The following is a 17,107-nucleotide window of genomic DNA, read 5'->3' as shown; positions in this document are numbered from 1 at the left end:
TGCTGGGATGGACTTAAGTGGCCAAACTGGTACAGGTGGCCCAAGGACTCAGGCATACAAAAACACTTAGCCTGTTCCGAGGGCTCAGGAGCCTGGGTGGTCCTGAGGGTGAGCCTTCCTTTGGAATGTTGTGCAGGGTTTGAGTAACCCAGGTCACTGAGTTAACCCTTTTCTACCCAGAGGTGATGGGGCAATTCAGTTAGGAGGCCACTGCAGTCATCCTAAGAGACATGTTGATGGCTTGATGGGAGGCAGGGCTGCAGAGATGGAGAGAAGGGGACAGACTTAAAAAACTTTCAGCAGATAGCTAACAGGACTTGGTGACAGTTTAGTCCTGAGAGGGACTGCATGGGAAATGGACAGTACAGCCTCTGGGAGATATGATGTGGGTGTGGCCTGACTGCTTGCTAGAACCTTCTGTGTGCTTCTTTTTAGTTCAACTCCATAGGCTAGGATAATATTTTGGTGATTTTCTACTAGTGATATTATTAACTTCTCCTTGACGTCACAAACAGGGTAACCATGCAAATTCTCAGTAACTCTGCAGAAGACAAAATTGTATATGCCCATCTTTTCCCCAGAAACATTTCTATTTGATGGTTTTTTGTTTTGTTTTGATTTTTAGTGATACAAATAATATAGGGTAAAAACTACAGAAGATGAAAAGAAAAAGTATTCCTCTGCATTCCCAAACATCTTTGAATCATTTATCAGAGAGGTAACCACAGTCATCAAGTTCTGAAACCCTTCAAGGCGTTTTTCATGCATTTCCACACACTCACGAACTCTGTGTATGTATAAAATCTCTTTTTCTATATTAACTAGATCATATTATACCCACTGATCAACACATGGAAAACCTGGTGGCATAGTGGTTAAGAGTTTGGCTACCAACCAAAAGGTTGGCAGTTGGAGTCCACCAGGTGTTCCTTGGAAACCCTATGGGGCAGTCCTACTCTGTCCTACAGGGTCGTCATGAGTTGGAATCCACTCAACAGAAACAGGTTAACAAACACGTTGGAAGGGTACACATTGGAAGATAAACTAGGTTTTTTTTTTTTCAATCAAATGTAAATCTGTCTATCTTCTCTTTAGCCCAGCAATTCTACTTTTAGACATTTTTTGATAGATATGCATAAAATATAGATAGTTATACATAGAAGGATGTTGATTGTAGCATCATTTTTAAGTGTTCTAATAGAAAGACAACTCAAAATTACCTAATAAGTTTGAACTATCAGTAAGTTAATGGTGGCTAAATTAAGACACATCATACAATAGAACACTTTCCAACTGTTTAAAATAAATCTGTAAGTATTAATATGGCAATGTTTAAAATTTCTAAAATGTGAGGTGAAGTTGTAACCTGACCCTACAAATGCCAGTAAATTTTCCTTAGTCCTTAAGCCTGATTTGGGGTTCCCCACATGTGCAGAAGGGCCAGCTGTGACTGTTAATGGACCTCAACAAAGGATGCAGCAACAGATGGAATGAATCAGAAGAAAAGTCATCACCCGGACCCTAGTCCAAAGCAAGAAGACTGACAAGAGCCACGTTACCTCCTGTTTCCTGGCCTCTTTCTAGGGTTTTACCTCCCCAGTACAGCTGCACAGCCACCATCTTGCTGCCCAAATCACACATAAGCCCTGCTTCCCCATAGCTCTGAGAGTTGGATCTGAGGAACTTCCTCCCAGCTCCTTGCTGTGAGCATTGCAATGAACTTACTTTCTCTTTCGCAAAGGCTGGTGGCCAGATCATTGGCAAGTCTCAGTGTGTCAGACAAGGACCCATCTTCCCGGGTTTAGCAACAAAGTTAACTGAGTTCTGAGGTTTCTTACCAGGAAACAACTGACCTTTTGGAACTGCAGTGAAAGATGGAGACCAAAAGAGTGGGTCAGAGAAGTTCATCAAAGGTGAACTTAAAAACCCCCAAAAACCCAGTGCTCTAAGGTGAACTTGGTGCTGGTTATATGTTTGTGCTGCTTAGCTTGTAACCAGCTTATGTCTACATAAATCCCATTCTTGTGGTAGTAAAGTACCACTACTGTTCTAAAAATACCCCTTAAGAACATTTTGGTGTTGGTCTAACAGAAGAAAGGGCTTCAAACAAAGGCGGTTTTTTGAGGTCAGAGAGCAAAAGTGGAAGCATTCATCAATGGACCTGCCACTTGGGAGCAGATGCTGGCTAAGGCACGGAAACAAAGCAACAACATTGGCTCAGCACAGAAGTCACTGAAAATTTAGGAAAAGAAAGATGGTGACTAGCATGGATCCTAACTAAAGCTTTCATTGCTGATGTGAAAGAGCAGACCCCAGATCTTCCCCTTCACCAAGGGGAAAACAGAAACTATTCAACGAAAGTCAACAAACTCTCATGGACACCTCTTCTGTGAGGCACCATGGAGAGGGAAGTGCTACTGTGGTCAGCAAGATCACCCTGTAGAGAGAAGAGTGGACATGAAAACGGTGATCATATCTGTGGATATAAGAACTGAAATTGCCTACAAATTAAGTGCAAGGGGACAGAAAGGCAGAAACAATTATTTCTGATCAAGGGATCAAAGAACTTACAGAGGTGATACAAAAATCTTAGCTTTGGACAGTATCTGATGCCTGTGTGCAAGCAGGAGCTGAGGGCATTAAATGTGAGGATCTGTCATATCCCAAAGCATAGAGCTCTAACAGTGAAAATCTTGATTTGAGAAAGACAACATGTCCATCATGGCTGAACCTTGTTAATAGGGACTACAGTGTCAATTCTAAAGAGACGTTTGGAAGGTTTTTAAGAAACGCCATGCAGTAACACTGTGGTTATTTCTAACCAAATCCCAGTTTTGTTCAGACATTCTGCTTTTCTCTAAGAGGTTCACAGGAAGATGAAGTCATTTCCAGTCCCAAGGGCAGATGTGTACTAGTGAAAGCCGAAATTCGAGCATGCTCACCATAGTGATGGGTTCTTTCTGGGTTTGATGTCATGAATATACATAAACAATATGATACTTCATTCTGCAGCATTTACAAATCAGGTTTGTTATTGAAATAGTCCGTTTTTTAAATAGAGGACAGGCCCTGCAGTCACTTCGGTTTGCAGAGTTATTCACAAGTATGCATCCCAGGAGCCAGCATTCATAGTCACCGGCCTCCTTCGGTGGTTTTTAGTTCTAAGTTTAATTCAGTGCAGCCCTGTAGATTCTTACCCATAATGGTCTTCTTTCTCCCATAAGAATTTGGAAAGGATTAGCACACGCTAATTTGGGATTCGAGATGGATGAATGCACCTCTGTGCATTTACTGGTATGAGTCACTGGGGAGGTTTATGAATTTACTATTTAAGATGACCCAGAACAGGTGTCTACAGCTGTTTTGAGAAGAAGCACCGTGGTAGCCATGAAAACGCTCCTCTCTCAACTCCAATTGCAGGGAGTGGGCGGGGTGTGTTGACAGACAGATGGCCCCAGCTGCCGGACTCTGAAATACAACACTATGCTGGCGCCAAGGCCGCACTTTCAGGGGGTTCTCCAGAGATTGCTGCAGGGATTCAAGGCAGACCGTTCTTGGGAGGAGGGGGATCTTCTGATGGGTGACTGGCTTCAGGACCCCCACTGGTCTTACCAAAGCTTTCTTGGACCTGCCCTGCAGGGATACTTTCCTTCTTCCCTCTCTCCTTCACGTGATGCAGGTTTGAAGACTTCCCCGACCCTCTCTGACTTCTCCATTTGCCCTCAGTCATTTCCCCTAATACATCCATAGCTTGCACACCTAATCCTGTTTTGGCTTCTGCTTCTTGGAGGGCCCAGGCTAACACAAGTACTGTTATATCTGGTAACATTAAGACGCTCAAGTTTATTATTAAAATCATGTTGTAGTAGGAGTAAAGAGCAAACCCATTAACTTGAGAGTATTTATGTTTCTTTATTACATTTATGATAACTTTTACTCAGATTATAGCATGTCCTTTCTCCAAGGGCAGGTTCTTGCCTGCTTCTTCATTTAAAGCAATGAAGCTAGAGCTTGCTACTTCTCTTGACAGATGGCCAGCCCTAATTCAGAGTTATGAAAGTGTTCCTACTCTCCTGGGGTGTATTCATGAAGTTAATCTGGGCCTAGTACCCTCCTCCCATAAGCAAATTTTCTCTGTTTGGATCGTGGTGGTGGGAGCCGGAAGCATTCCAACCACAGATGTATTGGAGCCATCATTGCCGCTCCAGAGATATCCATGCTGAAACTCTCTTCCTCCAGTAAGAAACAAGGGAGGGGCCTCCTCTTTCTAACCCTCTTCTCCCATCTCCAGGCCAGACAGAAAGTTTGGTTTTGTACTGGAGACTGCAGCCATCTGGGAGCCAGGGCAGCTGAGTTAGCCCACAACTGAGCTTTTGAAATGTCAAAAGCCTTAATTAAGGCTTATTTATTACTGTTCCCTTTGCAGCAGTCTGGCTCCATGGCTACTCAGGCACCAAAAACAAAACTTCTCTGTTTAAAAAAAAAGCTGGTGTTGCCCCTCACGTCCACCTCTATCTTGGTGGAGGATGGGGGAAGGTTTATGACCTCTTTCAGGTTCTTGGCTCCTGTTGACGGCACAGACCCCTCACAGGTGGCCCTGGACTGTTGGTGTGCTCGGGGTTGGCGGGGGGGTCATCTCTACATCTGTGGGGTCTCTTCACTCAACTTCTCCATGTTCTGGGCCCCTTGATTTATTTTAAGTTGGGTCATTTCATTCCGTTATACATAAAGTTTCTATGCATCGGAGTCAACTGAACAGCACCTAACAACAGCAACAATGTTGGGTATTTTCCCTCATTTGGGGCACTATCTCAGTCCTCAAACTACACTAAACAATTTTGGCAGTGTGCGAAAGTGAATTTATGTCAAAATTTAGGCAGTTCATGGAAACAATTTTTTAAGAAATATGTACGTATTTCTTAAACATATTTCTGAGTTCAAGTATGGTGCAGATGAAGATGAGTAGTTTTTTAAGACTAAAACTTATTCAAGCGTCGAATGAACAGGCGTGCAGGAAAGCTTATGGTCAAGTTTATGGTCCTTCTTGAAATGTTTCTCTAACCAGGGACAAATATCATAGGCCTTCTTGGGGAAGAATACTACTTGGAAATGTTCATCCAAAGCCCTGGTAGGCATTCATTAACTCAACAAATACTGGAAACCTACTAGATGGTGAGCTTAATCACTAGATGCCTGGTGAGGTAGGGGCGGGCTTTGTTTCTTGGAAAGAACACCTGTAGAAACAAAAGACGGTGAAGCATGTTTGGATAGTTGGGTGATATGTAGCGTGGCTAGAACTAGAATAATGGGGAGATAGGATGAGCCTGGACCCATCAGATGGATCCAAACAGTTGGGGCCTGGTTAGCCATGTTAAGGGCTTGGCTGGACTGTATCTCAGTCAATATGAAGCCACTGAAGAATTTTTATTTGAGTTTATTAAAAATTTTTTTCAAAGGAATACATGCACAAGGTACAAAATTAAATAGTACAGGACCGAAAACGAAAAACACGGTTTCCCACCCCACTCTTTTGAACTCTAGTCCTACAGGCAAAGCGTTTTAACGATTTCTATTTTTAAACTTCTGGTAACTAACTTCCTAACTTTAAATAATATGTTTGAACAATAACTTCTCAACTTCTCAGCTCTTGACAGTCTTCAATAATACCCCATTACAAAAGATAAGGATTTAACTTACACTCTCCCCACCTTTCCTTTCCATCTCCTTCTCCAAATTTTTAAAAGATACATCATTATTTTTTAATACTTCTGTTGGTTTAATTTATAACTTTGAACAATATACTAATCCTCAAGTTCTTCTTCCATTAACTGCAGACCTTATCTCTTCATTCTCACTTTGAAGATATAAGTAGCCCTACTCTTCCTTCCCTCTTCCCCCAATTAACTTTCAACCTATTTCTGCTTTCTTTTTCCTTATTTTGTCAGCATTATTTTCATTTTCTGTTCTGAGCCAAAAACTAAGCCTTTCATACTTTTTCTAATTATCAATAAATCGTATCTACATTATCATTATCATGGTTATGTAGATACTATTTACTGAAAGCCTAGTCAAGGCTAGGATATTTTCTTCCTACACACTTAATGCCCTGATGCCTGTGCCACTTGACAGAGAATGTACCCACCACCAATGCCAAATCCAGTCTCTTCTTACACTCCATGGGTAACTCAAAATCATGCTCCGTTTTATCTTGCTTCATAATTACATCTGAATTTCTCGAGATACTTTTGTCTTTTTGTTGTTGTTGTTGTTGGCTAAGGAATAATGTGTGTCTTTCACATTCCCAACAATCCAGACTCTCAATGATACTATCTTTGCCAAGGAACACACCTTCTTCCCAGAGTCCAAGACTGTGCACTCTTCATCTGAGATGGGTCTGTTGATAACTGTTGCTCTAGAACAAGGCATTCTGAGTGAGCGCCATTGTCTTCTGGATCCCCATTCCTTCCTCTTTTCTGGTTTTCATCCTCATTTTGCTGGACAATTTCCTCAAGGTACTTTCTCAGCATGGGGGCAAGGGAGGTAACTTTCCGAAAATTGGCATGCCAGAAAATGTATTTATTTTGATTTTACTCTTGACAGGTTGGCTTGTTATGGAATTCTGGGTACAAAAACACTTCCCATAAAATATTTTAAGACATTGCTCCATTGACTTTTAGCATTTAGTACTGCTGATAAAAAATCTGCTGCCAATCTATTTCTTGTTCCTTTTTAATTGAGCTAGTTATGGTACCATTTTTTGTTGCCTTTTTTTTCCCCCTTGCCGGGCACTTGTAATATATTCTATCTTTAAAGTTCCAAAATTTCACAAGATTGTATCTAGATGTAGATTGTATTGGATCTTTTCAAACTGGAGATTTATGTCTTTCTGTTCTTCAATGCTTTTCCTTTTTTTTTCTTCACCTATATTTGTTCTTTCAGGAACTCCTGACAGTTAGATATCGATAGTCTGTGTCTCTTTCCTTTCTTCTTATTTTCTTTTTGCTCTGTATCTTGGGCGAGTCCCTCAACTTTATTTTTCAGCCTGTCTACTGGATATTTTTGGGAGTCTCATCTATTTTCAAAAGGCTCTTTTTATTCTGAGTTTTTCCTTTCTTTGAAGCGTCCTGTTTTCATTTCACAAATACATCTCAAATCTCTATGAAAATACAATTAGAATTTTAAGTTTTTTTTTTTTTTTTTTTTTTTCTGCATTGACTATGTCTCCTCTAGAGTTTATCTTATTCTTCAAACTCCTAACTCTACCTGGTTATTTTCCTTACATCCACCCCTATGTCTGGGAATTTCTGGCTGACTGTTCACATTTAAGAATGACTGAAACCGTTGACTTTTGTAGGTGGTTGGTATGGGTTTTCTCTGTAATTGTGTGGTTAGTTCTGTGTCTCTAGTATGCTACTTCTATAGATGGAAGCACTGGGCACTTGAGTAGGGGTCTCAACTGTCAGGAGAGAATTAACTGAGTTAGGAGGCCCCTAACTTCATGAATAATTGAATTTCATTCTGAAGCACCAACACCTACCTCTCCTCAGGTATTTTATTCAATTTCTTTATTAAAAACAAAAAATCATTTTGACTGGTACCAAGAGTGGCCTGCCTGTATTGTATACACAAGAGTGGGGTAAGAATGGGATGGGGTACAACTTTACAACTGGCATCCTTCTTTAGTCAACAGAATTATCAGGTACTCAAGGCTCTTCGGGGTTCATAGGTTCAGATGAGCTTATATTCTGGCTGAAAGGTATCTCTTCTCTTTCTTTCATTATCATGCTTCATCCACTTTCTCTCTTCCAGAAATGTTGAGATCTTCTCCACTTATATCCAAATCCCTTCTGTTTTCTTTGCTGAGAGGTATCCATCCTCTTTTGAATTTCTTGACTTCAATTTCAATGGGGCCTAGGGAGGGAAGGGAGGTAAACACAAATGTTCAGTCCATCATTTTAAATTGGAAGTCCCACTGCTGGCTTTTAGACAGGGGAGCAACAGGGATAGCTTTACATTTTTAAAAGATCCCCATCTATACTGCTGAAAATGGATTAAAAGTACAGATATCCTGAAAGACTGAGGGTCTAATTTCCTGTCTGAGAACATGCAATGTCTGGGACTTTAGGGGTCAGGCACTTTACCAAAACAGCCCATCATTCAAAATCCAATAAACAAGTAGAATGCTGTCATGGTGCCCTAGGGAGAATGGCTGAGACCCGAATAACCAAGAACCTAGACAGCTGGGGTGATGCTAAATAGCTCATGCTGGCATGGTCTGTTAGGAGGAACTTCAGGAGCCTACCTCAAAGTCTTTCCTCTGGTCTCACATTGAGATAAACAAAGTGCATTTCTGCTCTGATAAATTAGATGAGGGGTAAAGTAGAAGAAGCCAAAGCCCTGGCAAGAAGGGGCATTCAGGTCCTTCTGTCTTCTGGGTGGTTTCTTTATTTACTCATTTATTCGGCCATTCAAAGCACTGTAGTTAAGGACACTCATTTTGTAATCAGAGTGTCTGGGGCCAAATCGCATATCTACCACTTACTAGCAATGCAACCTTAGGCAATTTATTTAATCTTTATTAACTTCAGCTCTTCATTCATAAAATGGAGATAATAATAATTCCCACTGCATAAAATTATTGTCAAGATTAAATGAAACAATCTATATAAAGGACCCAGTGCAATACTTGGTACATACTCAACACTTCATAATTAAGAGCAATTGTTTTAAATGAAGTCCCAGGGTGGTACAAAAGGCTAACACACTCAATTGCTAACTGAAATGTTGGAGGTTCAAGTCCACCCAAGGGCTCCTCTGAGGAAAGGTCTGGGGTCTATTTCTGAAAAATCAAGTCACTGAAAACCCTGTGGAGCACGGTTCTACTCTGACACACATGAGGTTGCCATGAGTTGGAGTCAATTTGATGGCAACTGGTTTTTTATTTTAAATGTGGAATGAATAGTCAACACACACTTTACTGAACATATCCTATGTTCAAAGCACCTAGACAATGGACATTGATGATATAAGGAAAAATAATTCTAGCATTAAGACACGATAAAAGAATCCAAAGAAAGACATTACCTAGGTCACTTCTTATTGTGTATGTATCCACTCAATTCCATAAAGAAAATAAAATAGCATCTTCCAATAACTAAGAAAAAAGAAGTGAGCTAAAGGAAAGCTGGTTGGGTGCACACGACATTAATCCCAGAGACCCAACTCTGGTTACAACTACAAAAAAATGGGACAGTTCTGAATAACATTAGAAGAAAACATGTGAATTTGTGGTAATTAAATAGAAGTGGGGTCAGCTACTCAACTGGTGAGTAAGTCTTGACAGTGATAGATTCTATGTGACCATGGAAATAAAACACCATCATAAATTGGATGCTTACTCTTTGCAAAGGACAAACACCCTGTGGGACTGTTTGGGCTTGTCAAGTGACTTCCGCTCTTGATTTATTCAAAGAAAGAATGTGACCTGATGGAGTTGAATAAAAAGACCCAAGTAGCTTTCATAACCTTATCGTGAATTTAGAGCCATTTCTTTAGACCCATGAAGCAATGTCCCAGATTCTTTCAAAGGCTGGTGTCTAAAATGTGGGGTGGGGTAGTATTAATTACAATCGCATCTGAAAGTGCCATCCGAAAGTGAAGTGTAGCTCTAAAGTAATACTGAGTTAGATAATAATAACAGGAGCTGATATTTTTTCTTAACGACTACTAACCGCCAGGTTCTGATCACTTTTAGAGGTATTATAGGATTTAATCCTCATAATAACCCTAGGAATCGATCCCATTTTATAGATGAAGAGCTGAGTCAGAGAGAAGTTAAGGAACCTGCCCAGGGTCATACAACTAGCAGGCGAAAGAACCAGGATTTGGATGCAGGGAGTCTGCTGCCAGCACCAATAACCTTGCCCCTAAGCTGTGTGGACAGACTGGGAAAGGAGGCTCGTTACTCTGTGGGCCAGCTTAAAGTGGAACCATCTCCTAGATGTGTATCCACTGTGTGGTTCACAAGCCATTCCAAGATTTTCCTCAGAGTCTTCTGAAAGACCCTGTGAGGCCAAGGCATTTATCCCCATTCCACACACAAGGAAAGGGGAATACTGAGATCAAATGACTTTCCCAATAGCTAACCCTAATCCTGGACCCCTTCCACTACACCAGTCTGGTTTCCAACTGTTTGAAAGCTACCCAAACACAGGACATGTGAGTCATCAGGGAGCTGTCAGGGTATTAGGGTGAATTTGTGTTCCCATTAGTTCTATGGTCAGGCTTTGGGAACAAATGACCAGAAATCAAAGCCTGGAAAGAATGCTCAGGCTGTGAGGATGAGAACCACCCTCTTCTGCGGCCTATGACAGAGAATCAAGGCTGACACGAAAGCAGGTGCCAGAGCCCTCAGGACAGGGCTTCAGGACAGAGCCATTCCAGGGCCAAGGGCCTGAGGGCGGAGAGCAGAGGGAAAAGACTCAGACACAGGCACCTATTTCTGAGAAATCTGATGCCCCCTTTGCAGTATTCCTAACCCACCTCCTGGAGACAGACTAGGGAGCGAGATCTGGGGCAATGAGCTGTGGACAAGGCCAGAGCCCTAGGAGACGGAGCAGAGATGTGATTCCATCTCTGCCTGCCTCCCCAGACCTCTCTACCTGCCACCTGGATGGGTACTCCTTACATCTGGGTGAGGAGGTACAATTTCATAATATTTTCCTTCCACTCCGGCAGGTAGGCCAGGCTGGTAGCCACTTCTTTCTGGATGGGCCAGGCCCAGGCCTCGAAGAAAGGCACCAGGTTCTTCTGCACTTGGTGGGAGAACATCTTGACCCACAGGTTCATTTTGTCAACGTTGTCTGTGGGCAGGTTGGTCTGGTTCCTGTACTCGGTGAAGAGGCGGATGAATGGCTCCCAGCCAAAGGCCTCTTGTAGCTGGAGGGAGAAGACAGGAGGGGCAGAATGAGACTCATGGCTGCAGGAAGAGACCAACAAATGCTACAATATGCACATGTAACATGTTGAATCCTCTTGTAGCTGGAGGAAGAATACAGGAGGTGCAGCATGAGATACCTGGCCTGTAACAGGAGACTGACTATCCACAACAACATACAGGTCCAATATTTAACCCTTAGACATTCACCTCACATCTATGAGTGACTCTCTCGGCTTTGCCTTATCTGAGAGCCGCAGGCCTCCGCCCCCACATCCTCATTTTAGAAGGGGCTTCGAGGCTAACATAGAGCTTGGTTCAAACTGTTGTTGTTAGGTGCCATCGAGTCAATTCCAACTCATAGTGACTCTATGTACAACGGAACAAAACACTGCCTGGTCCTGCGCCATCCTCATAATTCTTGTTATGCTTGAGCCCATTGTTGTAGCCACTGGGGCAATCCATCTCCTTGAGGGTCTTCCTCTTTTTCGCTGACCCTCCACTTTACCAAGCATGATGTCCTTCTCCAGGGACATCATACTTTGGCTTAAACTAGGTGCTCAAACATGATGGCTTTGGTGATAATCACAATGATTGTTATCAGTATTTACTACCAACACCATTACTCATATATTTTACCAGACCATGAGGCAGTGCTCAGAGATTACACAAGAATTAGAAAGCCTTATCTCTAACAGTTTCAAAGTTAAACCCCAACAACCGGGAAACTCCCACCCTATCCTGCCATAATGAAATCTCTATCAATCCCAGGTCTAGGCCTTAGGGAAAAACACGTCAGGTAGAAGTTACCGTCTACAGCACCCATGGAGGCAGCTCCTGACTCATGGTGACCCCATGCACAGTGGGATTGGACCCTTGTGACCCACAGGGTTTTTACTGGCTGATTTTCAGAAGTAGATCTCCAGGTCTTTCTTCCTAGCCTGTCTTAGTCTGGAAGCTCTGCTGACACCTGTTCAGCATCATAGCAACACACAGGCATCCAACGACAGATGAGGGGTGGCTGCGCATGAGGTGCACTGACCAGGAATCGAACCTGGGTCTCTTGCATATACAGTCTGTGTAGCTAGACTTAAGAGGCAGTCATAATTTGAGAAAAGGGGGCCATCCCAGGGCCACTGGAACTACTCCCAAGTGAGCCAGGATTAGGAGCCTCATGGTCCCCCAGAGCAGCTTCCACTTCACTTCACAGATTAACAGCTTCTGTCCCCGAGCGTAGGAGTCTGAGGAACGATGTTAACACGGTGGCTCCCCAGCCATCTCGCTATCATCTGCAGACAGTGGCTGAGCAGGGAGGGGCTCAAGCAGGTGGAAGGTCCAGATGGACCATGCCTGGCCTGAGCCTGAGCTCCAGACTCCATGCATGAAGCTCTCCCTGTGAGTGGAACACTGACCCAGGGGCTGGGGTGGGAATGGGGGCACTGATGGCCATGTAGGGCAAAGGCAGTCTCCTTGTCTGGGCCAGTGAGGAACCGTGGATTGCCTCTGTGAGGTGAAAACTGAGGCACAGCCAAGTCACAGGAGAAGTTATACTGAAGAAAGTGTGTGAGGGATGGGTTTGGTTGCAGATGGCTACTAAGTGGTTGAGTTTGACTTCAGTCTTTGGTATGTCTGACTTCAAGCCTGACATACCAACTCTATTTAAAGGACCACATCTCTCTCCACCCTTTTCAACCTTGCTTGGTGCTTTCTCTCACTCTCATGTCTCTTCTAAACCCCAGGTGGAGGGTGGGGCCGAACCAGTAAGTCCACGTTAGAGTTAAGCAGAGCGATGATCCGAGAGGTCCCTGCATCCCGCAGTTTGACTATTAACCTAAAGGTTGGCAGTTCAAATCCACCCAGCGGCACCATGGACGAAAGGCCTGGTGATCTGCTTCTGTTAAGATTACAGCTAAGAAAAGGTTACGGAGAACAGTTTGCTCAGTAATACATGGGGTCACCATGAGTCAGAATTGACTCAACGGCAGCAACGGGTTTGAATATTTTTTGATGATCTGAGAGATATCATGGTCCCACTTGGTCCACATCAGGGGCTCCCGTGACTGGGGCAGGAGACAAGGTTACTACGTATCACATACCAATGCTGCTCTGGCAGCCCCTGCTCGCTGGGGGGTCCCACCACCCCTGCTTTCACTCAGTACCTGGAGGTACGTTTCCAGCGCCGTCCATGCGTTCCAGTTCTTTATGTTGGGGCCCTTGCCCAGGTAGATTCTGACCCTCTTCTCCCGAACGGGAGGCCACAGGGCGATGTTGGCACGGCCACGGGGGATGCCCAGGACCGTCTCATGCACGTACACACACCACAGGTTGCAGGTGGCCTCAATGGTGTGCGGGGGGAACTCCCACTCCTGCCGCTGCTGGTTGCGGCCCAACTCGTGCACCGGGCCCCACAGCCCTTTGGTCCTGATAAGCTTCTCATTGATGAGTTCCTGCACCGACTCCAGGTGGCACATGATGGGGTACCCTGCATGCATCCAGCCTAGGGGAGAAAAAGACAGGGTCAGGGTGCTCCCACCCATCTGCGAGGCTCACCTCTGGGCCAGCAGCCCCAGAGGGCTTCCAGCATCCATGCTGCTCAGAGGGCTGTGCAAATCTGGCCTTACTTCGTCTCTCCTTCTGGGGCAGCCCTCCATCTTCTCTCTGACCAGGAAAAGTGTGGCTATGAGGTGTGAGGTAGGCTATGAAAGGCCTGAGCCTGACTAGCGGCCACCCTCTTTGACCAAGGAACATCCAAGAGAACCTGTATCTCCGTGGCCTCGCCTCTAAATTCAGAACTCTTTGATACACAGCTGCCACATCAACACTGCTTAATAGTGACCAGCCATGTGGGCCAAGAAAGCTAGGATCTATGGAAATTTCCGTGGGTCTCCTTAAACTCCATACTTCCCTCAGTTGTAGACTACTCAGCCCTTACGGAAGAGCTCTTCGTTCAGTGTCTTCTCAAAGCTGTCCAATTCCCTCTCCCAACACCTAGGTGGAGGCCCCACACCATGCTTCCTTTTTTCTTGGATGCCCGGATGGACGGCATCCCAGATACGGCATTTTCTGCACTGGTCCCACTGTGTGACGATACCTCTTGACATGCAGGCTTATGTAGTCATCTCTTTCTTTAAACATAAATTTCTTCCCTTCCCATTTGAATAGTAAAGCCTGCATCTGGTATGTCTTTTACCCTACTGGCTGCTCGCTCCCTGGCTGTGGGCTAAGGGGAGGCCCCTGGGCAGTGTGCACAGAGTCCCTCAGGGGCATCCACCCACACAATGTGGACCAAGGATCCCCACAGGGCACCCACCCACATGGTGTGAACCAAGTGAAGGCCTTCAGGCAGAGTGCACAGGGACCCCATGGGGCACCCACCCACATGGTGTGGGCCAAAGGAAGAACCTCAGGCAGTGTGCACAGGGTCCCCAGAGGCACCCACCCACATGGTATGGACCAAGGGAAGGCCCTCAGACAGCGTGCGCAGGGTCCTCAGAGGCACCCACCCACGTGGTGCAGACCAAGGGAAGGCCCTCAGGCAGCGTGCACAGGGTCCCCAGAGGCACCCACCCATATGGTACGGGCCAAGGGAAGGCCCTCAGGCAGCATGCACAGGGTCGCCCAGAGGAACCCACCCACTGAGATCTGCACGTCGGCCACGATCCTCTGCGGCAGGCGCAAGGGGAAGGGCTCGGCACCAAGCCTGGCCACGGCTGCCATCACCTCGTCCCAGAGACGCAGCAGGGGCTCGGGGTTCTCTAGGGTGCGCAGGTTAGCAGTGGGCAGGGTCAGGATGATGTTGTCTGTTGCCAGCTCCCCCCAGGGACCTGGGTTCTCCTGGATGCGCCTCTTCCACTCCTCCTGGGATGTCTCCCCTGGAACAGAGGTCACGGGCTTGAAACTCACTCTCCCAGACCCCTTGGGGCGAACATGCAGGCTGCACCCCAGGAGGACAGCACCAAGGTCCCGGCCACCATATCCCTCCTCTGTTCTTTCTCTCGAGGAGTGTGGCTTGGTCTTCATCTCCTAGGCCCGCAGGCTGAAGCTCAGGACACCCGCCATCCTCCCCTCCACCCAGGCCTGTCTCTCTCCTCCCACACCAACAGCCCCGCCCCTCCTTGTCCCCTCATCTCTAGAGCACCTGAGCTCCAAGCTCCGCTCACCCAGCTTGTAGTAGGGGGCGTGCACGGCCCCCTTGATGGTGATGGGCACGGGGCCCAGCTTGCAGCTCTGGGGCACGATGATGTAGAGCAGGCCACCCCAGAGGCAAGTGATGGACTTGGTCGGCTTGTCTAGGCAGCAGCGGTTGATCACGAGTGGTGCACGGAAGAGCTTGCTGGCCCTGGTCAAGTCATCAGTGTGGCAGCCGATCTGGATCTGAGTGGAGACAGCCCACCCGGGTGGAGGAGCAGGGTTACCATGGGGGGGGTATGGAGGGGTAGCCCGGAAGTGGGCGCCCAGGAAGGTCAGGGGCTGCCCCCCCACCCTGCGGGCTGTGTGTGGACCCAGGAAACTCTCAGTCCATGAGGCCATTGGCCTGAAGATCATGTGCCAATACCCCTAAGGGACACAGCAGCCCCATGGTGGGTCCTTATAAGACACTCAGGTGAGGGCACCAGGTGTCACCCCTGAGGCTAACACTAGGAGGGCAGGCCCCACAGGGTCCTCTGGTGTCTTTGCTGCAGGTGAGATCTTAGGTTGTCTATTCTGCTGCAGTGACTCTGGCACGGGGGATGGGCGGAGGGGACCTTGCCTGGTGCTGATTTGGGAGAAGGCCCAGGGGAGGCATGAGAAGGCTGAAGGGGTACAGGGTCAGTTCTCCTTCTCCTTCCTCCTGGGCCCTCTCTTATCAGAGGGAAAGGGTCCCCTAGTCCTTAGAGTCCGTGATTGTTTTCCTGGGCTTATGCTAAACAAGCTCCCAGACAGATCCAGGCATAGAACAGACCCTAACCATCCTAAAGACCCCCAGGAGGAATAGAGCAGGCAGAAACGTAATGTACCAATGGTGTGTGTTTGTGCATGTGTGAGTTTGTGCGTGTGAGTGTGCATGCGTGAGTGGACTTATTATGTGTGTGAGAATGTGTGTATATGTGAGCATGTGAGTATGAATGTGTGTGTGTGAGAATATGAGTCTTCGTGAGTGTGTGTGTATGTGTATTTGAGTGTGTGTGTGAGCTGAAGGTGGGCCAGGACACCCAGGAACAGCCTTCAGGTGGGCTGGGGAAGGAGGCAGAGTCAGAAGGGCCTGAGGCTACAACAGGAGGTGCATATGGACCTCAGAGTGGGCTGAGTGTAGGGAGCACTTGCTGGGTGCTAGGGTCCCTGTGACTCCCCACGCTAGGACCTAAGTCACTGGCACAAGGCTCAGAGCCGGATGCTGGCTAGGTCTCCCCACACTAGGACCGAAGTCACAGGCACAAGGCTCAGAGCTGGATGCTGGCTAGGTCTGAGTCCTGGGTCCTGATGTGTGTCAGCTCTAGACACTCACGTCAGTGAGCTCTTCTGCACTTAGCTCCCTTGTCTGTAAAATGGGGATAAAAAGACCTGCCCTGAATCCCTGGAGGGTTTCTAGGAGGATCAAATCAGACACAAGGTGGGAAAGCAGGAGTGCCAGTATCTTGGTGAGATGGACGTGGCCTTACCTTGAGGTCGGCGGAGGTAGCCGACTCAGGCAGGGAGACCTCTATGATCTGCCTGGCAGGTATGTAAAGCCCGGTGCCCATCCAGCAGTACCTGGTGCCTGCCAAAAGTACACAGGGTTCCTGGTTAGCACAAACAGGTAAGTGCTCCAAAAGTGTGGAAGTTTAAGTCTACCCAGAGGCATCTTGAAAGAAAGGCCTGGTGATCTACTTCCCAAAAATCAGCCATTGAAAACCCTGTGCAGCGCAGTTCTACTCTGACACATGTGGGGTCACCATGAATCAGTCAACTCCATGGCAACTTTTCTTGGTTTGCCAAAAGCACAGGAAGGGCCGACTCCCTCCCTCCATGGCCCCATGTCCGTGCATGTTGCCACAACCCCTTGGGGCCTCTGCACATCTCTTTTCTCCCACCCATGTGGCCCTGACTCTTCACGCCCAACATCACCTAAGGTTCCCACCCCTGTCTTCTTGAAAACACCTGGCAAAGGATGTGGATAGCCTTGGATGCCATCAAATCCCTGACCTGCTGTGG

General features: G+C 46.4%; 1 protein-coding gene across 3 annotated transcripts in view; it reads right to left on the bottom strand.

Annotated features, from left to right (window-relative positions):
- Nucleotides 1-5,413: 5,413 nt before the first annotated feature.
- Nucleotides 5,414-17,107, bottom strand: part of TCAF1 (TRPM8 channel associated factor 1) — a 57,903-nt gene continuing 46,209 nt past the window's right edge. For all 3 annotated transcript variants that reach the window (XM_049893661.1, XM_049893659.1, XM_049893662.1), the window contains exons 4-9: nt 16,576-16,673; nt 15,097-15,310; nt 14,569-14,808; nt 13,096-13,433; nt 10,688-10,938; nt 5,414-7,911 (exon numbers count right to left, since the gene is read on the bottom strand). In XM_049893661.1, coding sequence (XP_049749618.1) covers nt 7,902-7,911; nt 10,688-10,938; nt 13,096-13,433; nt 14,569-14,808; nt 15,097-15,310; nt 16,576-16,673 — 1,151 coding nt within the window. In that variant the 3' untranslated portion in view covers nt 5,414-7,901. The remainder of the gene's footprint in view (nt 7,912-10,687; nt 10,939-13,095; nt 13,434-14,568; nt 14,809-15,096; nt 15,311-16,575; nt 16,674-17,107) is intronic.

Source organism: Elephas maximus, chromosome 8 (assembly GCF_024166365.1).
Source record: "Elephas maximus indicus isolate mEleMax1 chromosome 8, mEleMax1 primary haplotype, whole genome shotgun sequence".
NCBI lineage: Eukaryota > Metazoa > Chordata > Mammalia > Proboscidea > Elephantidae > Elephas > Elephas maximus.
The sequence above is the reverse complement of the archived record's forward strand: the minus strand, read 5'-3'. Positions and strand labels throughout refer to the sequence as shown.